The sequence below is a fragment of the Lissotriton vulgaris genome, chromosome 9, assembly GCF_964263255.1.
Source record: "Lissotriton vulgaris chromosome 9, aLisVul1.2, whole genome shotgun sequence".
In the NCBI taxonomy this organism is placed as follows: Eukaryota; Metazoa; Chordata; class Amphibia; order Caudata; family Salamandridae; genus Lissotriton; species Lissotriton vulgaris.
The window spans coordinates 104,650,362-104,674,795 of NC_141697.1; the positions used below are offsets into that span (position 1 = coordinate 104,650,362).

The 24,434-nt window shown below is 41.1% G+C and overlaps 1 protein-coding gene across 3 annotated transcripts in view; it reads right to left on the minus strand.

The window, feature by feature from the left end:
- The window catches only part of MTA1 (metastasis associated 1), a 721,937-nt gene that overhangs the window by 603,321 nt on the left and 94,182 nt on the right, over positions 1 to 24,434 (minus strand). For 2 of the 3 annotated variants that reach the window (XM_086937146.1, XM_086937145.1), the window contains exon 2: positions 3,748 to 3,815. In XM_086937146.1, coding sequence (XP_086793272.1) covers positions 3,748 to 3,815 — 68 coding nt within the window. Of the gene's footprint in view, positions 1 to 3,747; positions 3,818 to 24,434 lie in introns of all 3 variants that reach the window. The other variant, XM_086937147.1, reaches the window with a different exon arrangement.

A 24,434-nucleotide genomic window follows, 5' to 3' on the forward strand; every position in this document is an offset into this window, starting at 1 on the left:
AATACAGGATATAAGGTGGCACACTGGAAACATAACATTTTGAACGTATTTATGCACATAGATTATCTAATCATAGAAATGGGATATAAAGTGGCACACCTGGAACCTGGCGCACAAACTAAACCATAGCTGCAACTGAAAAACTTTGGAGGGCTGTAAGACCTTAACCCAGTTCCCTTTTGCTGTATGTATTTTTATGGGGTTTTTTCTCACCATACATGGCTTCCTGACGAAGGCTGTTAGGCCGAAACCCACATAGGAGATGGGAACACAAAGCCACGACGGATACGAATTATTAATTCAAACAGTCCTCAAACTTTGAAAAATAACTTTATTCAATAACTAGCAGCCTGTCCTGACGTTGTCCGGGTATGAATTGCTGCCGGCCAGTAGTATATCGTTTTGTAGGATTTCGTTTTGATAGCATTTCTTATCTGTGAAAGGCCTGTGAAACGCTCCGATTTACAGTGCACTGCTGATGCACTTAAGACTGCGCGTTCAGTAGTGTGTGAACTCGAGTTTCCCTACTTTATTTTTCCTTGCAATATTATATAGCGCGAACTCGACAACATGGCATGAGCACAATTTACATTACAGAAGAGCACATTCATTTGAGTTAGGCACTGGGAGTCAAAGCGATTTGCCTGGAATCACAGGATGTTGAGCTGATGCAGAGATTCTAACGTAGCTCCCCCGCTCTAAAGTTCGCAATTCTAGAACTTGTGGCGGGAGGTGTGTCTAAAAGTGTATGTCGGTGCTGGCCATCAATGAGAGAGAGCCATGCATTTTTCAAATGGGTGGTGAAAAAATATGAGTATGTTGCTGGAGATGTGGGCCGCCGTGCCACCAATGTACTTACCGGGGGAGGGTAAACACCCATTATTCTGTAACTTTCTTTCCGCATACCATCACTCCGCATACTTTCATTACGAAAGTACCATGACTCCGCAATGCCATTATAATTCGTTGTAAATGCATGAATGGTAAAAGCATGTTTTTTTTAATGTTTGGATAAGGTAAGTATGGGTATAGGGGTATATGTTTTGGGGAACTGGGGTATATGTTTTAGGTTGTTTGGGTATTTTAAGGGTTCAGATATAGTTTTGGGTTATGGGGTACAGGGGTATTTTAGGGTTCAGGGATAGGTTTGGGTTTTGGGGTACAGGGTTATTTTTTAGGGTTCAGGGCTAGGTTTGGGTTTTGGGGTACAGGGCTATTTTTAGGGTTCAGGGGTAGGTTTGGGTTTTGGGATACAGGGGTATTTTAAGGGTTCAGAGCTAGGTTTGGTTTTGGGGTACAGGGGTATTTTACGGTTCAGGGGTAGTGGAAATGCGTGGCTCAATGGTTAGAGCGGCAGACCCTGAAGCAGAGGTCTGGCCCGGGACCAGGGTTCAATTCCCGCCTCTGCGGCTCTTGGACTCAATCTCCCCGGACCTGATAATTCTCGCCTCGGTGCCTAGTCTAATCATGGGTCCCACTCTGTGACTCTGGGCAATAGCTTGCTTAATCTCCACATCTCACAGGAAAGCCAGGAAGGGTTCCACAGCGGTATGAATACAGCACTACGAGACCTCAAGGTAGAAGTGAGATATATAAATATAAACACATTTACAGGTTTGGGTTTTGGGGTACAGTGGTATTTTTAGGGTTCAGGGCTAGGTTTGGATTTTGGGGTACAGTGGTATTTTTATGGTTCAGTTTACAGGGGTATTTTTAGGGTTATGGGGTAGGTTTGGGTTTTGAGGTACAGGGGTATTTATAGGGTTCAGGGCCAGGTTTGGGTTTTGGGGTACAGTGGTATTTTTATGGTTCAGGGCTAGGTTTGGTTTACAGGGGTATTTTTAGGGTTTAGGGATAGGTTTGGGTTTTGGTGTACAGGGTTTATTTATAGGGTTAAGAGGGGTTAGTGTTTAAGGGTGTTGGGGTATTTTAAGGAGTAAGGGTGGGTTATGATTATTGGGTGCAGGGGTAATTAAATGGAGCAGGGTGGGATTGGTACACGATATGAGACATGGCATGAAGGTCGGAACGTGCCACACGCCCCCAGCGTTTGTCACGCCCACAGCACCACGCAGACACACCCACAAGGGACTACTTTGCTGGCACGGTTCTTTTACCTTTTAAATGTATATGGTGGACGTCTGCAAAGCCTATGTACTTCTGCTGCAACTGCCCTTTCCAACGCTGTATTGGGTGTTATGATTGGTGCTGTGGTTCCTGAGATTACCCGCCTTAAAGGTTTGGGCTCTCTCTTTATTATATTAGTATAGATATAGATGATAAAAAATACCTGAAAATGTATCAAAGTGAACAATACCGTCACTATATGAACAATAGAAGAATATCTTCCATGCGAGATCTAAACTTTGAAATGTCAATAAATTAAATAAAGAAGAACTTATCACAATAAAGGTGCAATATTGAAATACTGTAAAATGCTAAATTTAGTGAAGGATGAATGAGGAAGTTTGAATGAATGATGGGGCTGTTTCGTTATACAGTAATGACAAAACATTTTTAATTAATTGAAATTTATATAGACTGAATTGTATGTATTTATGTAATTTCTCTTTTTTTTGATACAAGAAAAATATAAAATCTAGTTCTATATCTGAGTTTTGGTATTAAAATGTTTTATTTGTAATGGGGGCATCAAAATTGAAAGACAGTTGCCTAAGCATTTTTCAATACAATTGCTTGACTGCGAGTGATAGAATTCCGCTTTCACAAGGAGCATATTGACACAAAAAGTAGTTTTGTTCAGTGGCAGAAACTACTGTGGGTGGCAATGTTTGTTTTTTGAGACCAAAAATATTTTAGCTTTAGCTAATGTTTTTTATAATGGGGAGGGCCCAGTAGCTCCCACAACAATATAGTTTCACAAAATCCACATCAACACAAGAGATGCATTGACATAACGACCACCAAAGTCCTACCCATTGGCATTGCCAATACTTGTTTATTTTCATGATCCCTATAATTTTGTTGCAACTGGCTACAGTGATTTTTCTCATTATGAATATTTTTGGGGAAATACTAGCATGCATCAAAATTTTGCTAAACGATGATTCAAAGAAATGAGTAAGAAGAAAGTAGTTTAGTAAAAGGTTTTTTTCCTAGTTGCATTTGTTTTTATGCCTATTATTTCCTAGAGGATGACATAACAGATGAGTCAACACCACAGGGAAGAGGATCAGAGGATCAGAGGATAACAGGGCAAAGAAAGCCAGAACTGGTTTCTCATTGCTCATTTGGGAAGCCAGATCTAGTTTAAATTGCCCATTTGGAGTGGTTGAGGATCCCTTTCCGATTTCAACAAGGATTGTAAGTAACTCACCACTGAGTATTTGGATGACAAATATTGCGATTACACTGCTTTAGGCAAACTAAATTATTGAATAGGATGTTATGTGATTTATAGTCGGCACACATCTTTTATCTACGTATTAACAGACTAGGATGTGTCCACACCTAGTAGAATTAACTCAGTTTGCCACCACCTTCACTTTGACTTAAGTTTCAAGTTGCATTGCCATAATATAGATATGATAATTATGCTTGAAAGTGCTGATTCTTGACTGACTAGGAACTAACAAATGGCTTTAACAGCCGTTGAAACAGGACTTACTGCTTCAAGATGTTACAGTTTTGAAAGAGAACTATTGGAAATTAGAAGTGATCCGGCCCACAACATGCAACAGACAAGCAAAACACCATATTGAAACCAAATGAATAAAGCAAATCTACCTTATTAAGCTCTTCTATTCTTCGTATCAAGTATGGGTTACTTGAAGAATTTTCAAAGAATACATAATCTGTAAAATAAAACTTGGCATTAGAGAAAGCAAGCAAGTCATAATAAAATGTACATCTTAAATAAAGGTCTATCCTGGATTTGTCATTGGAGATTGACAGGGCTGTCTCTTTACTTTTCCTAGATAAAAATATACAATAACAAAATGTATTTATGCCTATACAACTAGCAAATCTTCAAAAACATACTATACTATAAAAGATTGGTGGTAGCATGAAAAAGAAAAGTAATTTGAGCCAACATTGAACTAATGTGATGGACAAACTTGCCTTCAATAAGGAAAATACTGGCAAACAATGCAATAAGGGTAACTACTTCTTTTGGTAAGTATTGTTATGAATGGCATGGTTAAATGGCCACAAAATTGTATACTTATATTCATGATCAATGTTTCATCAGACCTGGAAGCGTGGGAAACATTTCATAGAAAGCGTGCAGGATGAAAAGACATTTCATGAAAAACATTTTTAATTTAAAAACGTTTTTATAACTTTCCAAACGCGACCCTCCCTCTTTCAGGCTACCAACTCTAGGCACACAGAATTTATATAAGTGGATTGAAGGAAACCAAGTGTAAATCTGGAAAATGATGATTATACGCCTGTAACAAGAGCAACCTGTACGCCTGCACGAACCAGAGTATACATCTATTTACGGGACACATTGACTCTCTGGGCTCATTTGTAATATTTAACAATCCGACAGTGAGATTGGGGAGAGCGAGTGTTTAGAAACAATCCAGATTGCGCGTCAGATTGCGCGTTAGACAAATTACTAGGCATTTTTTCAATAACGAAGATTTTATGCCTGCATCTAAATCCAGTTTAGATCGAGAGACAGTTTGTTTTGTTGACAACGTTTCGACCTATATCAGTGTCCAGGTATCATCAGGACATATTATATATAGAAGGACACCTGGAGCATGCAAGGGATATGGTTAGGGCAGGTCATACGAGGTCATACTTGATGGGACGGAAACATTATTTATTTAGTTCCCTTCTGGGGACCCGATTATTCAAAGCTGAATCAGGGATGGGCACAGCATGCATTTTAATAGTGATGTGCGGCACACAGATATCCACAGTGGAGAAGGAATTAATAGTAATTTGCGGGTTTCCTATAAACACCAATTAAACTGATTAATCCCACGAAGGATTGAGAATATTTCCAACCTATCTATTTGAGCAAGGTATCCTATGTGGTTTTTAAAGTTTCAGTGTTTTATGTAGGAAAAAAAATCATAATGAACTTAATACAGACACAGAACTTGTGTAACCCCTCCAGTAAAATAAGCCACTGTTACTACCAGAAAATAGGAACGTTACCAAGTAATTTGTTATGGCTTGTGGCTTGAAGGCAACAAAAAACAGATCTCATGAGATATTTAATACAAAGCTAGGGAGAGCAACCCATTTCACATACTTGATTTTACCGTTTGCAGAATGAAGGCACCTTCTTAGTATCAGAACCCAACAACTGCGGAGATCAACAGAGGCAGTATATAGATTTCCTGCCAAGTCAGGGGAAAGACCAATGAAAGCCCTACTAGAGATATAAAAGTTCAAATGTATCTCTGTGAGTGCAAATGGTGTAGGAGTATGAGAGTCGAGAATGGGTTTATTCGTCGCCTGTTAATTGCTCGGAAAGCCTGTTGCATCTGTCACTCTGAGTAAGACTGGCATTTCTTATGTCAGTATTTCAAAATAGTTAGTCTCATTTTGTTGTGGGCCTCAATATGGGCAAAATGTGAAACCGCCTTCTCAAAAGCTGTAATTATGGATTGTAGGTCTTTGGACAATAGGAAAGAGATACCTTGGTTCAGGTATGTTAAAAAAAAAATCTTTGTAGCAGTAAGGACTCCCGCATTGTTGGATAGGCACAACTAAACTAAGAGTGAAGATATGCTCCACGACTATCTTGAGTCAAAACGATTTGCTAATAAAAATATTAAATCATTAGTGAGGGAACACTCTCTGCTGACCATGTCGCGAGGAACTGAACCCTCTTTATGATTGTCCAAAACAATATTCATACATTTTATTAATTTAACTCATTTAGGATCGAACAATTACATTTCCTTAGACAGATATTTGGTTTCCATATCTTCATTACACAAAATGGGAGTCTAGAGGGAAAGACAAATCGAACTAGGACGCCCTCCACTCAGAAAGCTAGTCAACAACAACAGTCCTAGTTCTTATGGCAATTTTCCATTGTGACATTGTAAAACATCTCTGGCCCACGTGCCTAGTCAAAAGGGGTTTCCTTAATTTTAAGAAAATCCTGAGATGCTTCAATATATTGCCTTTTAAAACAACAACCTCTCTGATTGAAACAAACAGGACAGCACAAACAAAAAATGTGTGAAAAAGCGAGATGGCACCTCACGGGCGCACCACCAATGGGGCCCCTGATTGGTACTCACCAGGATGGCCCTGTTCTCATCATTGGTGCCATCAAGCTAAAACCAAAAAAACCGTGTCTCGAACCTCAAAAGTAAAAGGACAGTGAATGGTGCAGTGGACACAACTTATATGTGACAAAACTGACAACATTTAACATATAAATCACTGTGCAACTGGGACCATAAACTTTACTTTCATTCCCTTCTCTGTTGCAAACCAATGAACACACCTATATTAAAAAGGAAGAGAGTAAATACTACCTATCGATTTACTCTCTACTCACAGCCAACATGTTTCATTGCCTTGGTTTCTATCAGGCAATTTCTTCAGGGCAAAATATTTTGAATGCCACTGCAAGAGACACTGAGGCTTGGGTGCTGTAACAAAAACAAATAAAAATGTGGTCACCTGCAATCCCCCTCTGTATTCTGCAGCTTAAAAATGTCAAACCACCATGCTATATTCAGAAAATGAAATGAATGAAAAGGAGTCTATTTACCCTGCTTATAGTTTTGCCTCTCATACCAGTGATGAAGAAGAGATAAAAACGGAGTCCAGCCCCCTTAGGTGGGCATGGTCCTGTCTCCCCGTTCGAGAGAGTAACTGTAATTAAAAAACACACACACAGGGTATTACATTACTTCAGTGTAGGTGCCAGTTCCCAGTTGGCGCTTTCTAGACCTCCAGAGTGCAGCCCTGCTAGATGTTGAATGTTACCGGTAGAGCAGTAGCGGTAGGCGTCCTCTCAACCCTCGATCTCCGAACGAGTAACATTCTGTGTATTTACCAATTGAGGAGCGTTCGGATTGGTTCAGGCTGCCGATTTTCCGTGGCTCTGATTGGTTCCCGGGATCACGTTCCGCTCATTTCTATTGGTCAGCATTATCTGTTGACATGGAGACCGGTTTACGTGTCAGGACTCAGACTGTCCTATTATTACATGCCGGTCTTCGGTGGAAAGTCACGGCCATTTGTAAATGGACACATTAGTCCAGGTTAACATTGGACATATCATGCGTTTATCATGTTTAGTGCGCGCCACCGGTGAAAACGGCCTATCTATGTAGTTTTCTTGCCCCGCTTTTCATTCAGTGAAAAAATTTTTGGGAAAAAATTTTTAATATATTAAATGGAATCATAATATATTAACGATTTATATTAGCTACTCACCCCGTTTTAGTAGGTGTGGTGTGGAAAGTTTAAAGGCTTTATCACTTATTAGGACAATTCAAAACGTATTTGTGAGAGTCAAGGTGTTACTAGAATGGAGCAAGAGGTTTATTAATATAGATGTTATATATATTAGTTTTGGGAGGAGAACCACCAGTCAACTAGGACAGTAGAACACTATGCTGAAAGGCAGCTCTTCAGAAGATTAACGCAACTTATTCCATTCTAAAAGTTCGTTCAGCCCTTTCTGCTCACTCTGTTCCTGATATATCCAGCGGGCTTCTTTATTGATTAGTCGTCTTTCCACCGACTGTGCATCGCCCATCACTCTCTCTAACACTACCCATGAAAAGGTGTGTTTATTGCGGTGGCAGTGTTGCACTAACTTTGTAGTCAGTTTTCCATTCCGTATCGTACTGACATGTTCTTGGATGCGGAGTTTGATCTTCCGTGTGGTGAGTCCAATATACTCCAGGCCACACTCGCATTTCAATCTGTATACCACGTTGGTGGTATTGCAGTTACTGAAGTGGTTCAGTGACCACGTCCTCCCCGATTGCAGCGTCACAGTGGTTGTTTTCTTAGTCATTGGACACACCGAACAACTCCCGCATGGGTAATGTCCGTTGGGGATGGTGGTGTTCTCAATTTCCCTTCTTTCCACACTTCGGGTGTGAACGAGTTTGTCCTTCAGGTTACTCGCTCTTCGGAAGGCAAACCGCGGTTGTGGCATCTTGAAATCCACTGTAGAAAGCAGAGACCAATGTTTCCTGATCGCCTGGCGGATCTTTGTAGCCATGGGATCGTAGGTCATGACTACAGGTAGACAATCTGATTTCTCTTTAGGTTGTGTCTCTAACAAAGCTGCTCTGGGTGTATTCAAGGCTCTTTTCTGGGCTTGCTTGACTACTCTCCGTGGGTATTCACGTGCTTCCAATTTCGAACTGAGAGCTCCTGCTTGTTCCTTATAGAGTTCTGTTGAAGAGCAGTTTCGTCGGTACCTGAGGAATTGTCCTACCGGGAGATTGTCCCTCAGTGCTCTCGGGTGATATGACCGGTATGACAATAATGAATTCCTATCGGTAGGCTTTTGATGTACGCTTGTTCTAAATCCTCCTCCTGATGCCTCAATTTCAAGATCCAGATAGACCGCCTTCGTGTGGTCATAGTTCCAGGTGAACCGCAAACTCATGTCCTGAGTATTTAGCCAGTTTAGAAATTCGATCAGCAAAGCTTCTTCCCCTGTCCAAAGGAGGAGCACATCATCAATATATCGCCTCCAGAGACGTATATGGTCTCTGAAGGGATTGATGTCAGATTCGATGACGTGCTCCTCAAATTGGCCCACATAAATGCAGGCCAGGCTGGGCGCCATCGTAGCCCCCATAGACGTTCCCGTCACTTGCAAAAAAAGGTCGTCCTTGAAGCAAAAAAAATTTCTCGTAAGTGCAATTTCTATGCACTGTAGCACAAAGCTTTGTGGGGTGTCGTAGAACCACTCTTGTGTGGCCAATGCTCTGGATGCAGCCACCAGTGCTGCATCCTGGGGAATACATGAGTACAAAGACTCTATGTCTATAGTTACAATGTATTCGTTGGCAGGTTCAAATGTTGTTTGGTCCAGGACATTTAAAATGTCCATGGTATCCTTGACGTAGGATTTCTGGGTCACCACTGATTCACGGAGGAAGTAATCAGCGAACTGTGATAAGGGCTCCAGAATCGATTGTATTCCCGATACAATAGGCCGACCCGGGGGGGGGCCGGGCCGGCTTATGTATCTTAGGCAGGATGTAAAATGCCGGGATCCTGGGATTGGTGTTGACGAGGAACTCTGCTTCCTTCGCGTTTATCCACTTCTTCTCCTTTGCCAGTCCCACTAGATCAGTTATCGTTTTCATGAGATCTGGAGTGGGATCTTTGGTGAGCGGTTGATAATTAGTTCTCACACTAAGTAGACGGCGGACTTCAGCCTCGTAGTCACAGGTGTTTAATATGACGATAGCTCCGCCTTTATCGGCGCTTTTTATAGTGATTTTATCATTTCTTTGTAGGGACTTCATAGCCTCCCAATCACTTTTCGTCATGTTTTTGAAAACACCTGATCTGTTATCGTTTTCTATTCTCCCAATTTCCTCTAGAACTTTAGCCTCAAAAACTGCCACTTCCGGGCCGGTAGCTCCAGTCGGAGGGCAGAAAGTAGATGGTTTTCTCAAGTTGGTGTAATAGCCCTTATTCTCCTCAGATGGTTGTTTCGCGAAGAATTTCTTCAATTTGATCTTTCTCATGGTTTCGTGAAACTCAGTCCGGCATTTAAAAGCATCATGGATAGGGGTGGGAACAAATCCCAACCCTTTATTGAGTACATGTTCTTCCTCCATCGTTAACTGATGATCGGACAGGTTGACCACAATACTCATTGCAGTGGCTTCTTTCCTTTGCTCCGTGTCAGGCGTGGGGAGAACGGTTGCCATTGTTGTGGTTGTCGACTTCCGCGTCCTTTTCCTTTCCCTTGTTGTTGTCCCGGTCCCTTGTTGGACGCTTGTCCCTGTTCTAAAAAACTCCGTAACAAGGTGCTCAGGTCAGTATTGGAAGCCTCTGATTGGTTGAATCTTACCCTGCTAGTGCTGGGTCCTGGTTCAGGCTCGTCTTCACTGGAGGTATTGTCAAAGGTCCAGTTAACAGGTGTTCTTCTTTGTGGTTGAAATCTAGCACCTCTGCCTCTTCTCCCTCCTCCGAATTGTTGTTGTGGCTGTTGTTGTTCTTGAGTTTGTTCGTAGTATGAATCATTCACGTAGGGAAAAGCCCATTCATGTGTATAGCGTTGTAAATTGCGCTGCAATCCCCTAATTTTCTGTGTTATCATATATTGTTTGTATTCTTCCAGATCGTCTTGGATTTTTTGTAGATGGTCTTTCGCGTCAGTGAAACTACTGTCCCGACTGATGGCCTCCTCAAGTTCTAAAATCTCTTTAAGTACTTCTTCGCTTAGTCTCTGGGCTGTACTTATTATTAATATTAACCAATCCCTGGTACACTTATTAGCGATAAAGCTCCAGTCTCGTCGGAACTCTTTATCATCAAGGAAGATCCGCGGTTCTATTCTCACTATTAAACTTGCTGGTGAGGCTCCAGCTTGGTAGTACTCTGTCATAAGAGCCCCGTGAAGGGCAATTCTTATATGTTTCTTTTTCAAATTAGTGAGTTTCTCCCATTCTTCTCTAACTTTGTTGTTACCAGCGAGGGGATTCCCTTCAAATAGTGATGGGCGTGCGAAAATTGCCGCGATTTGATCATTCGTGAAAGCCAGGCAATTTTTATCCATTATCAGAATACAGGCTTATTGGTGGTTTGAATATGCAGTTAGTGGTGGGGGAACCAGGTTGGGGTGACCACACTTATATGTTAAAAATCAGAGTTACGACGTAAGGTTGCATAAGGGTACTCTCACGGCTGAGCCGCCGTACACAAGGCACTACACAAAATGGGAGTCTAGAGGGAAAGACAAATCGAACTAGGACGCCCTCCACTCAGAAAGCTAGTCAACAACAACAGTCCTAGTTCTTATGGCAATTTTCCATTGTGACATTGTAAAACATCTCTGGCCCACGTGCCTAGTCAAAAGGGGTTTCCTTAATTTTAAGAAAATCCTGAGATGCTTCAATATATTGCCTTTTAAAACAACAACCTCTCTGATTGAAACAAACAGGACAGCACAAACAAAAAATGTGTGAAAAAGCGAGATGGCACCTCACGGGCGCACCACCAATGGGGCCCCTGATTGGTACTCACCAGGATGGCCCTGTTCTCATCATTGGTGCCATCAAGCTAAAACCAAAAAAACCGTGTCTCGAACCTCAAAAGTAAAAGGACAGTGAATGGTGCAGTGGACACAACTTATATGTGACAAAACTGACAACATTTAACATATAAATCACTGTGCAACTGGGACCATAAACTTTACTTTCATTCCCTTCTCTGTTGCAAACCAATGAACACACCTATATTAAAAAGGAAGAGAGTAAATACTACCTATCGATTTACTCTCTACTCACAGCCAACATGTTTCATTGCCTTGGTTTCTATCAGGCAATTTCTTCAGGGCAAAATATTTTGAATGCCACTGCAAGAGACACTGAGGCTTGGGTGCTGTAACAAAAACAAATAAAAATGTGGTCACCTGCAATCCCCCTCTGTATTCTGCAGCTTAAAAATGTCAAACCACCATGCTATATTCAGAAAATGAAATGAATGAAAAGGAGTCTATTTACCCTGCTTATAGTTTTGCCTCTCATACCAGTGATGAAGAAGAGATAAAAACGGAGTCCAGCCCCCTTAGGTGGGCATGGTCCTGTCTCCCCGTTCGAGAGAGTAACTGTAATTAAAAAACACACACACAGGGTATTACATTACTTCAGTGTAGGTGCCAGTTCCCAGTTGGCGCTTTCTAGACCTCCAGAGTGCAGCCCTGCTAGATGTTGAATGTTACCGGTAGAGCAGTAGCGGTAGGCGTCCTCTCAACCCTCGATCTCCGAACGAGTAACATTCTGTGTATTTACCAATTGAGGAGCGTTCGGATTGGTTCAGGCTGCCGATTTTCCGTGGCTCTGATTGGTTCCCGGGATCACGTTCCGCTCATTTCTATTGGTCAGCATTATCTGTTGACATGGAGACCGGTTTACGTGTCAGGACTCAGACTGTCCTATTATTACATGCCGGTCTTCGGTGGAAAGTCACGGCCATTTGTAAATGGACACATTAGTCCAGGTTAACATTGGACATATCATGCGTTTATCATGTTTAGTGCGCGCCACCGGTGAAAACGGCCTATCTATGTAGTTTTCTTGCCCCGCTTTTCATTCAGTGAAAAAATTTTTGGGAAAAAATTTTTAATATATTAAATGGAATCATAATATATTAACGATTTATATTAGCTACTCACCCCGTTTTAGTAGGTGTGGTGTGGAAAGTTTAAAGGCTTTATCACTTATTAGGACAATTCAAAACGTATTTGTGAGAGTATTTGTGAGAGTCAAGGTGTTACTAGAATGGAGCAAGAGGTTTATTAATATAGATGTTATATATATTAGTTTTGGGAGGAGAACCACCAGTCAACTAGGACAGTAGAACACATGCCTGTCCGTGTGACAATGTAAAAGCACGAAGCACTTAGAACATACTGCTATTTTGCACATTGTATAGTTCTCCACAGAAACTGAACCTTTTCCCCTAATTTAAAGTTTTAAATATTAAGGGATATAAAATGACATTGCTTTTATTCAACAGCTTTCCTCAGAAAGCATCTGTGCGGCTATCAGTTTCATTTCATTCTCTCAGCTCTAAAAATTAGGAAACTTAATGGAACTATTAATCATATCTGCTCAAGTAATTGTGCAAGAATATTTTATTATTTTTATTTATTATAATGTATTTGTTCTCGGACATGCTGTAATGTTTTGGGGCTTATTCATAGCCGCATAGATTTCATGACTAACTGAATACAATTTGTAGAAAACATTAAACCTGAAGAAAGACTTGGCGACAAGCTAAGGGTCCTATATACTAACAAGAAAGCACACCCATTATATAACGTGTAGCTCCAATTAGTCCAGTCTTCTGAGTGTCGAACTGTCAAATTGGCAAAAAATAGGGGTGGTTGGAAAAAAAATGCACCCTGCCGGCAGGGTTCGAGGAGTTTTGCCCACTCCTCATTCCGCTTGGAGCACGGAAGTCCAGCAAAACTTTGCCAACTGTCTTGTGGCAGACTTTTTTCTCACACACAGCTCGCCATCATCAAGTTGGCCAGCGAGATTTTGCATCTGTTGCAATTTTCGGGTGCAAGAATGCCTCTCAATGAGATTTCTCAACGCATCTGGCCGCAGCAGGCTGTGACCGTTCGCATTGACAAATGCTGCCGCTGGAGTAGAAAATCTACTTGAGTGGTAGAAAAAAATAGCACACTATGGCACGCCACGTGGTGCAGTTCACACTGTTTTTACAGCTCGGTACAAGCGCCCAATGCTAAAAATCAGCACGACTTGACAAATTCCACCCCTCAAGAAGCTATGAGGAATCTCACTGAGTTTTTTTGTAACTCCATGGAATTGTGCCGAGTGAAACACTGCGAGTTTCACCCATCCCTAGCTAAAAACAAAATTCAATTGCAATTCTGTTGCATGCTTGCAGAAATAAGGGGACCTGGTGGTGTTGGATAGAATGCAGGGACTTACCTTCTAGCCAAACAGAGGGACGAGGGAGCGCCACTTCTTGTGTATGGTCTTATTGGGGAAAAAAGCCACCAAGTATCTCAAGCACGAGGGGATTATTAATTTACAAGTGATCGATGTTGGAGAGGTAATCACCCTGTGGGCTATGAATGAACACAAGGTGGAAGGGATTCTCAGACAGAGCATCACACTTATGTCTCTGGAGAGTTAATCAGGCTACCAGTAAATGAAAGGAAGCAATGTGGAAAGATCACCCAGCAATTGTATGGTGCATCGCAAAGCACAGGGATTATGCACAGGGACTACCAAAGGCAGTACTGTGAAACTGTCTTGGACTAACTAAATCATTCTGCAATGTAAATAAACTGGTGATTTGTACAAGGAGAAAACCATTTGTTCTAATAAATGCTAGTTTCTTTGGATGATCTCAAGTGTGCCAAACAAATCAAAGTTGCATCACATTAGGTCAGAGGTATTCAAACTGTGGGGCGCGACCCCCAGGGGGCCGTGGAGCGATGCAAAGGGAGTCACGCCTTCACAGTGTCACTTCTGCCCTGGCCTCCAGGGCTTCAGCCCCTCTCCTCCCCCATCCTGTGTCTCAGCCCGGGCTGCTGCAGTGCAGCTCGCTCCTCGGCTGGGCAGTGTCTGGAGTCTCATCTCCAGCCGAGTTTTTCACGGGTCTTTAAAGACCATTAGCATATGTACATGCCTTTGTTAACCGATTACCAAAGCTTAGTTTTTTTTATGGTTCCAGTACCCCCTGGGCCCCCACTCTGCCTATTCCTTACATTTGTATTTTTACACTTACTGCTGTAGTGTGAGAATGCATTTAAAGAATAGAAATATAAAGTTGGGTTCTCAAAAGAAACATGCCTGCTATGTGTTGTTTAAAGATCCTGCAGAGACCTGCTCTTGACACTAAATTGAGTTATAAATTATGTATTAATTAGTTATGTGACTTTTCTGTCTTTATTCTCTTTAATTATTAGTCATGGATCATTGAGGCATCCCTAGAACACAATTAAAAGTGCTTTCTATTTATATTTGCTGTTCTAAATATTCACAGGTAAGTGCAAAAAATACAGCTGTAGGTGACTGCTTATTTCTGGGCCATCAAAATAATGAGCTGGTAGCCCTAATCATTAGACTGGAAGTTTGTTGCAGGATCAGCACATTATTTATTTCCTCCACCCTCGAACCCTGATTAATGCCATTATAGCACACTGATCACCATGCACTCACACTGATCACCATGCACTCACACTGATCACCATGCACTCACACCATTCACCCGCTCACCCTGCATTCAATGATCACAATGCACTCACACTAATCATAATGCACTCACACTGATCACCATGCACTCACACTGATCACCATGCACTCACACTGATCACCATGCACTCACAACATTCACCCACTCACCCTGCACTCACAGTGATCATAATGTACTCACAGTGATCACAATGCACTCGCACTGATCACCATGCACTCACAACAATCACCCGCTCACCCTGCTCTCACAGTGATCACTCTGCACTAAAACTTTGCTTGCATTGTTCACTCTGTACCCCACCCTGCAGTCACACGAGCACACTTCTCACCCTGCACTCATGTGACACTTCACTCACCTGTCCCCCCCTTACTGCTCAATCTGTAGCTCACTCAAACAAGGCCATCACTAACCATGCACTAATTCGTCCCACTCTGCACTTACAGCCGAACACAAATTCATATGGTCACCTCACTCACCCTGCAGTCACTCCTTTTACCCTACTCTCACACTGTTGCATTGCTCACCGTTCAGTCACATGGGCACTCTTGTCACCCACACAGTGCAGAAGGTTAAAGTGCCTGGTACAAAGAAGATGTACCATGCACATCACAGAACTGAGTGTGAGTAAACTATGAGTAGCGCTATAAAAAATTAAATGTTTGTCAGACAGGTGCTATAGAGAGATTAGGTGTATTGTTGGTGAGTGGTAGTGAGGGAATTCATGGAGAAGGTGGAAAGACTGTTGCACCGTGTGCGTTCAGTGCTTGGACAAGCCCTGGCTGGGAGTGTTAACCCACCCCCTCCTCCCCCCGAAGTTCGGGTCTAGTGGATCCCCTGCTTCTGCCTAATATTTACATTTGTAGTGCGCTACTGTTACCATAAGGTGTCTTGGGGCTAATAACCATCTGCCTGCAATGCGAGAGAGGGATCCGGAGTTGGGAGAGGAGACAAGAGAGGGATGGAAGGAAGGGGGTGAGAGGAAAGGGGCATGGGTAAACTGCTTAACTCTGCACAAGACCGCCACGGTTTGAATGCACCCTTGCTGCTCCCGGCCATGGCCAGGTGAGCTTCTAATGTGGCAGCGCGTATTCCTGGGGATTGGGAGGCCCTTCACAGAGGTTGACTAGGACACCTTTCTGAGGTTATAAACTGGTACTGATGAGGTGAAATCTTTCCTCAGTATTACTGTGTTTAAAAAGATTCTAAATAATAAAGCAATGCTACCCCAAAATACACAGCATCACAGAACATTATTTACATTTTCTACTCACACAATTTAGTCAAGCCTGTCGCATAATTTGATCCTCACCTTCCTCATAACCTAGAGGTTTAGAAATTTTTGTCAGGAGGGGGTCCTTAAACTTGAAAATGTTGACAGGGGTCACGGCATCCAAAAGTTTGAGGACCTCTGCATTAGGTTGTTTGGGGGGTGAGGGGGAGGGTCTTACGTTATGAATTTCGAACAGTTTGCTCAGGGCAGTGTGTGTTGTGTCACATTTTAGAATTAGGAGCGCTTCTTATATGCCAGTTCTGGTGTAAGATTTTTGTTTTGTTCTTTTATTTATTAGTAGAGGGGCTGAAAGTGGTGACAAATACCATACATATTCTTCTTTTTTCTTTCCAGTAATGTTTCATATGGGTTGAACTACTCTCTCTTGTATGCCGGTCTCAACAGTTTCTTCAGTTAGCCACTAACACAGTTTTTTGTGCAGTACTTCAGAGAGAATGAAGTACTGTTCTTTCATTGTGCAGTTTCTGAAGAATTGTCCATAGACACTCATATCTTAAGAGGATGTTCTTGTCTGTGGTTTTTATGTACAATGTAGTTGCTAGCAGTTCTTGTCACATTCAGAAAATTGATTTTTTTATCACTAGTCCTACTGAATTTAATATCTGGTGATCTATCATTCAACCATTGTGAAAATTGTGGTAAATCGTTGGAATCACTGGTTCGAATGCAAACAATGACATGGATATATCAGAATGACGAAAGTATTATCTCTGTAAATAGATTTTACAATAGATACATCTTCCCTCATATTCAGCTGTGTAGTGGACTGCTATCTCACGAGCACAGACTTTGTGAATAGATACTGCAGCTGAACAGAAAAAAAATGTTCATCCGTGTAATTTTGGCTACATCAACAATGAATTCCATGGGTTCTGATGCGATCTTTTCCTTTTTCTGAGACATTTAAAATAATCACAATAGGGCACAGCTTCACAAGAGTACTTTAAAGAGCTGATCTTAAACCTCTCACCAAAACTCCCTAACAGATATCAACACACATATTAAACTGCTCACCTCTGTGAACCATTTAAAACATATCAGTTCTAAGCAGGCTCTAGTTTAATTTGTTTTTGGTGTCCGGGGCATCCTGAAGCAGATTTCCTATTAAGTAGCTCTCTGTGAGAGACAAATGTTGACTTCAGCAATAAACATCAACACACTCTCCTATTTGAGTTCCAAAGTACTACATTCATAGAAGACTCTTTGAAAAAAGCTTCATAAAACCCTTGGCATGAAGATTAGATATTGACCAATTATTCTAGTCCCCAGAAATAAAAACTTTTTAGTTAGCGGAATTTAAGAAATAATGCTAGCATTATACAGAAACATCATATGCTAATAACTCTTATTCTAATTTGAAATTAGCCCCATAGGGTAGTGACTAACATAGACCTCTCATGGATCCTAGGCACTCTAAAGAGAAAAATTACATATTTTTGGGACTGGGAAACCCTGGCATGGGACAGTCAGTTTGTACCTTGGGCTACTTTAATGCTATCCACAGAAAAACAATACACAAGTACGTTTTAGCTTGCAGATAAGATCTTAGGTTGGGAGTATTTTAATCACCAATTTCCAAATCCATGCATAAATACATTTTTGAGTAAAAACTACCTAATGTTTAAACGTGTACATGTGTAATGAAAAGAAAAAACGATATATGGTTCGGTAGTTTTCTTCAAAGAAGAATTACCACTATTCCGGATTTACCTAAAATCCCAAACTGTTGCCCATAAATCACTCAAGAAGACAAGTTTGGGTAAAATTACTCACATTTATAGTGAATTACTTTAAATCTTGAGACAAATGTACCATTTGGTATCCCGTTGGGGAAAACTGTACCTACCAAATTGAAAGCATCCTACAAGGTTTCAAATAAATAAGCATTTAAAACTGATAAAATTAAGAAGAGCTTTATAGGTTACGTCTTTCCATGCCTCAGCGATGCCATTTAAAGCAGATTAAAACCAGAAGTGCTACTGTGAATTAAAAAACTGTACATAACCTTATAGCTACTTAAACGATATGCAACAAAAATTATAATTGTGCTTGTATGCACAATCTTTATGCTTAAAAATATCCACTGGAGAGGTTATAAGCAGTGTGACATGATAAAAGGCCTAGCTTTCTTGAGCTCCTGGTTCAACCAGATTCTCCTCTGCCAAAGCTGTTCCTAGTGTTCATGTAGCCATGAAGAGAAGTGTGGATACCCCGGCGGTTGCAAGTCCAAAGGTCTGTCTCCTACAGGCTTCTTCAGATGTGTGACACTGGCCACAGTCCTTGGGGCAGGGAATAGGTAAGGAGTTAGAGGAAGGCACGAGTTCAGCCTTTTGCGGACTTCCTTTAAACCATGGGCAGGCAGGCAGGCAAGTTTGCTACCCCTGCCCACCTGTTATTTAGGCATGGAAGACGGTATGTTATGCTAATGGCTTGTTATTGCCATTTTGCAAGGTTGTTGGGGGTTATTTCAGAATGGATGATAAGTGGTAACTGTGCAGACGAAGATAGGGATTTTTGCCACGTTAGAACAAGTACTGTTAACAATGAGGTCTAGTATTGGCTGTGCTTTAGGCAGCCGGTTATTCAGGTGCAGGCATATTCAGCACTCTGGGAGGATACACAGATAAGGAGATTGGTCAGAAGTTTGAGTTTTTTGAGCACTCTAATGAAGAGGAAGTTTATTGGAGAGGTTTGTGGCTCATGAGGGAAAGATTGGTGTAGCAATGGAATGGCGGCAAGATAGAAAATGGAGAAAAGTCTGTTTTGGGATATGTCAGAGTACCAAAATTACCAGTGTCAATACTAGTTTACGTTACATTGGTCTGATAAGATTGTAAAGTGACATCAACACTCCTATTGGATGAGGGCTCAGAAAAGATATCACAAGGTAGCTTTTCTGGCTTGCATATAGTAAGAGTGGTATAGACCTTCACCGTTTATCATTCTAAGACTGTAAGAGATTTTAAGGCAATTTGGGGCCAACTTACTCATCTGGGAAGAGGAGGTGGAAAAAAACAACTGGGCACTTGAAAAAATAATTTTCATTAGTAAAATTTCTGTATCCGAGCTGTGGGCATACTTTCGGGGGCGTGGCTTGACGCCCGAGGAAGATGGTGGCAACCGAGTGAGACTCATCGGGCGGCACGCACAGACTGCACAGTAACACAGTTTTCTTTTGCTGCAGAAGGGTGCCTCCAGACGCAGATTTTGGCCCGACGTGGGAGGTAACTCTCATGGCTGTTTTCATGGATCCGGGACTCGATATTTAACAGGAGGAACTTTTGCCTCAGATGTTTCTCTGCGGCGGGAACTCCGCAAGAGAAAATGTGACTGCAGCTCGAGTTTTTCTCCTTTTCTTCTTTGGGATTTGTTTTCATTTTTGGTCTGGACAGATGGGAAGAGCCTGTACAGCTTTACCTTTTGGCACCTATATCATGTACCTCATTTCCTTTTTGAAATAGGTCATCTTGCCTCAGGACAGCACTGAATAGGTCTGCCATTTTGAATACATTGTCTCTTTTGATACTGCAGTTATATGACAGCAGTTATATGACAGGAGTAGTGGTGGTTGTTTCTTCATCCCAACTCCCCCTGCTAGCATGTGGTCTGCTCTCATGCATTAAAGAGCTGAGTTTCTCTGCTCTCATCTTTAAGCCAGCTCTGTGTCGCATTTCTTTGCCTGTAAAAAGTTTGTCAGTCATATCACCTCTACTAGGTGATTTATTGATCTGTGTGGCACAGATTTCTGCTAGGAACATTGTTTGCGCTTATATCCTACTATAAAGATAGTGTGCTGGTTCAGTTCTGCTTCCTTCTTGGCGGTGTAAGAAGCGTTGCAATTTTTTATGGGATGGTTAAAAAGGGTCAGTTCCTCCTTTACTCGCTCCATGCAGGCATTTATCAAAAACTCTACAATTTTTTCAAAATATTCAAGAATGGAGAACTCTCTGGTCTCTATTTCTACGTGCTCCTCTTCTTAGATACCTGCTCCTGTCGCTGCAGGGAAAGCCTCCACAAAATGCCTAAATAAAGACCCACCATCTCCTCCAAAATCATCCTCTCCTGTTTCTTTAGACATGTTGCTGGAAGAAATACGCTCACTACAACCATATATGGAGGAAACCAATGCCAAACTGCAAATTCTCAGTGATAATTGGTCAAAGATGGATGAAAGACTAACTGTGGTAGAACCCAATGTGTCATCTCTTGGACACACTGAAGTCAAGGTTAACACTCTTCAATCTGAAGTCTCTTTACTCCAGAGACCAGTTGAAAACCTTGAAAATAGAAATAGGCAAAATAATCTACGCATCTATGGATTGCCAGAGGGCACGGAAGGCAAGGACCCTCTTGCTTTTTTTAAATCTTTCATGCAAAGAGTTCTGAATATGCCAGCAGAAACTTCTCCCAATTTCCAACGTGCTAATTGGCTAGGACGTCAACAAGCTACTTCTAACAATTCACTGCGTCCTAGAGGTGTTATTTTATACTTTTTAAGAGTATACTGACCTACTTAAAGTTCTTTCAGCAGTTAAGTCAATTAAGCGCATCATTTGGTCTGGCAACAATTTATATTTTTCTCAGGACTACACTAAAAACACAGCCGACAGACACAAAGAATTTCTCAATTTGAGGTCAGAACTCAGATCCATTGAAGCTCGTTATGGTCGTTTCCACCCTTGCCTGTTTCAAGTCACCTATAAGAATAAAACCACAATTTATGGAGACCAGATTAGACTGAAAAGTGTTATTAATTCCTGCAAGATAGAAACAGTGGATTTCTCGGGGGCATCTTTCCTCCCAGGATGTGTAGAGTTGCAGAACTGCCTAGACTTTTGTTTTTTTAATTGGACAGTTATGTTCTTGGTCCAAAAGTGATGTTGATTAATAGGACATTGTTTTACCAGATTCATTGTTAATTATGTTGTTCCTTATGATTAACAATTTTTTCCTCCCCCTACAAGTCCATCCATGCTTGTTCCTGTTTGACCTTCCCCTTCGTCGTGCTTGGGCGTGTCATCTATCCCATGTGGTTTCTTCCCCTTCCCCATTTCTAATTAGATTCTTAGGTATGTTCTTTGCTTTTGTTCTTTTTGCACGGTCTTATCTTTAGCCTTTTCCATTTGTATTTCCCCCTAAGATACTTATAGGTATACTGTCCCTTCTCTACTGTTGAACCTTTTTTCTTTTTTTGTATTCTTGCTTTGTCTTTCTTTTTTCTTTGTCTTTTGGTCTCTTCTTTTTCCTTTTATTCGGTTTAATATTTCACATTTTCTTCTTAAAATTCACATTTAACCATAATACAAGTACACATGATTGGGTTTATATACAAATTGTTTTATGTTTTTGGTCTGTTTATCTAGGTCATTATCTTTTTTGTACAGTTACGTCGTTATCTCCATGTCTCTGAAAATTGTGTCATGGAATGTCAGAGGTTTGAACTCTCCCATTAAATGACAACTTGTTTTAACACATCTTTCTAAATTGGAGGCTGATATCGCTCTTATACAAGAGTCTTATTTAGTGGCAACTGAATCTTTAAAACTGAAAAAAAGAACTGGGTAGGATATGTTTTTTTCTCACCAAGTGATGGCAAATGAAATGGTGTTGTGACTGTCATAAATCGATTTCTGTTAAATTAATTTCTCAGTTATCCGATGATGATGGAAGATTGTTATTTACTAAACTGTTAGTTGGGAACAGTTTCTTTGCTTAATGTGTATGCTCCCAATTACTGTACCCCTCTTTTTGGTGGTCTTCTATAGCCCAAAAAATGTAGGCCTGCATGGACAATAATTTTATTCTTGCTGGAGATTGTAACTAGTGGTTGACCCTTTTATAGATCGTAATTCATTGGTCTAAACACCACACAAAACATTTCTTGATATCATACAACAATGTAAGCTTATAGATGCCTAGAGAATATGCAATCCTGTCACAAGGGAATATACTTTTTATTCTCCGGCCCATCAATCACAGTCTCGAATTGACCACTTTTTCGGGTCACATATTATTTCGCAATCTCTGAGAGATGCGGATATTGGGTCAATTCTACTACCCGATCATGCTCCCATTTCCATTAAATTGGATTTACTGCCAAAATCTAATATACCCAGGATATGGCATTTTAATAACTCTCTCCTGTTAGATTCAAACTTTAATTCCTCTTTTGGTTCCGACTCTAATGAATATTTTCCTTTAAATCAAACTGATACTTTGCCATTCTCCATTGTTTGGGATGCATTTAAAGCACCCGCCAGAGATTTTTATATTGGTTTTGTAGCTAAGGAACAAAGAATCTCACATGAAATTAATAGAGATCTTTTGGCGGGAATAAAGAAATTAGACCATTCCTAATATTCTTCGAAATCTAAAGACTGTTTCTCAGATTATTAAGGCAAAGCTTATATTCAACAAGGCGTCAACTGATAATGCCTCACATTATAAGTCCAGTGCAAAATGTTATGGTGGCCATAACAAAGCTGGTAAACTCTTGCCAAATTATTTCGAAGTTAAAAATAATAAGCTTGACATAGAATCAATTTTGGATAAGCAAAATACATCAAGGTTTAAGGACTCAGATATTTTGAACAAATTTCTCCTTTTTTACAAAGAACTATACAAGTTAGAAACCATACCTTCAGAACTTGATATTTATCAGTTCCTTTTAGGCAGTCAATGTTCCTCTGACCCCCAAACTGATTTCACCCCTTTAGAAACAGACATCTCGCAACAAGAACTCCTCATTGCTCTACAAACACTCAAGGAAGACCAGGCCCCAGGTCCGGATGGATTTACAATGTAATTTTTTACACATTTCCGACCACTACTTCTTCCCAGGTTACATACCCTCTTAAATGTTTTTTGCAATCCGGTGAAACCTCTGGCTCTTTTTGAAAAGCACTAATTTGCTTCATTCCTAAAGAAGGTAAGGATTTAAAACATTGCAAAAACTATAGACCTATTTCATTGGTCTGTATAGACTAACATTTTCTCTACAGTTTTACCCATGTGTTTGGAATCCTATCTCCCTCAATTACTGGGCGCAGAGCAATCTGGTTTTATTAAAAGACACCTCATCTCAGATAATAGTCTGTTTTTCGACATTTTATCTAAATCTTTTCATATATCTCACTCATTAGCAGCTGTGCCCTTGGACGTGGAGAAAGAGTTTAACCGTGTCAATTAGTCCCACCTCTTTCTAGTGCTTAGATGGTTTGGTTTTGGCCCAAAGATTATGTCTTTGATTTTGCTTTTATACTCTAACCCCAGAGCAGCCGTTTTTGTAAACGGTAACACATCTTTCTACTTTGACTAGCGAAGAGGTGTCCATCAAGGCTGTCCATTGTCCCCATTCCTTTTCAATCTAGCTATAGAACCCTTCTTTTCTAAAACAAGAATATACAAGGGTTTGATGTTAAAAATAAACAAATTAAATTGGCCGCATACGCCGACACGGTCGACCATACCATCTTGGTCGACCGTGTCGAACAGGCTGGCCTGAGAGGCTCGGCACTTAGATGGCTGAAGTCATTTATCTCGGAGCGTACCCAGGCAGTGAGATTAGGAACTTTTACAGCCCCTAAAATCAAAAACGAATGTGGAGTCCCTCAAGGTTCGTCCCTGTCCCCACTTTTATTTAATTTGTATTTACGGCCCCTGTTATTTTCATTAAAAAAGTTTAGAGCCTTAATTTTTAACTATGCAGATGATCTGCAACTGATCTTCTGTCTGGACTCCCCTGGCGCGGCCACCGAATTTCGGGAGGCCATGGTTCACATTCAGAGATGGATGGGCCTAAATCACCTGAAACTCAACCCAGGCAAAACTGAATTGATTTTGCCTGGGAAGAGTGAACTGTATTGGGGACCACACTTCTGGCCTCCAGAAATGGGAGACCCTCCAGCTAAATCCCAAACAGTTAAGAGCCTAGGAATCACTTTCAACGAAGATCTTTCGCTCAAAAGTCAGGTAGGGACTGTGGTATCTGCAAGTTTCTTTCAACTTCGCAAGATTAAGAAGATTGCCCACCTTTTAACCCACCCTGCTCTGATTCAGGTCATTATTGCTCTTGTGCTGTCCCGTTTGGATTACTCCAATAGTTTATATTTGGGTCTACCAGCGGGGCAGCTCAAGAGACTTCAACTGGTCCAGAACCAAGCGGCCAGGTTGATTTGCAAAATTCCTAAGTGGCAGTCTATCAGACCTGGACTGGCCAGTCTCCACTGGCTGCCTGTAGCGCAGAGAGCAG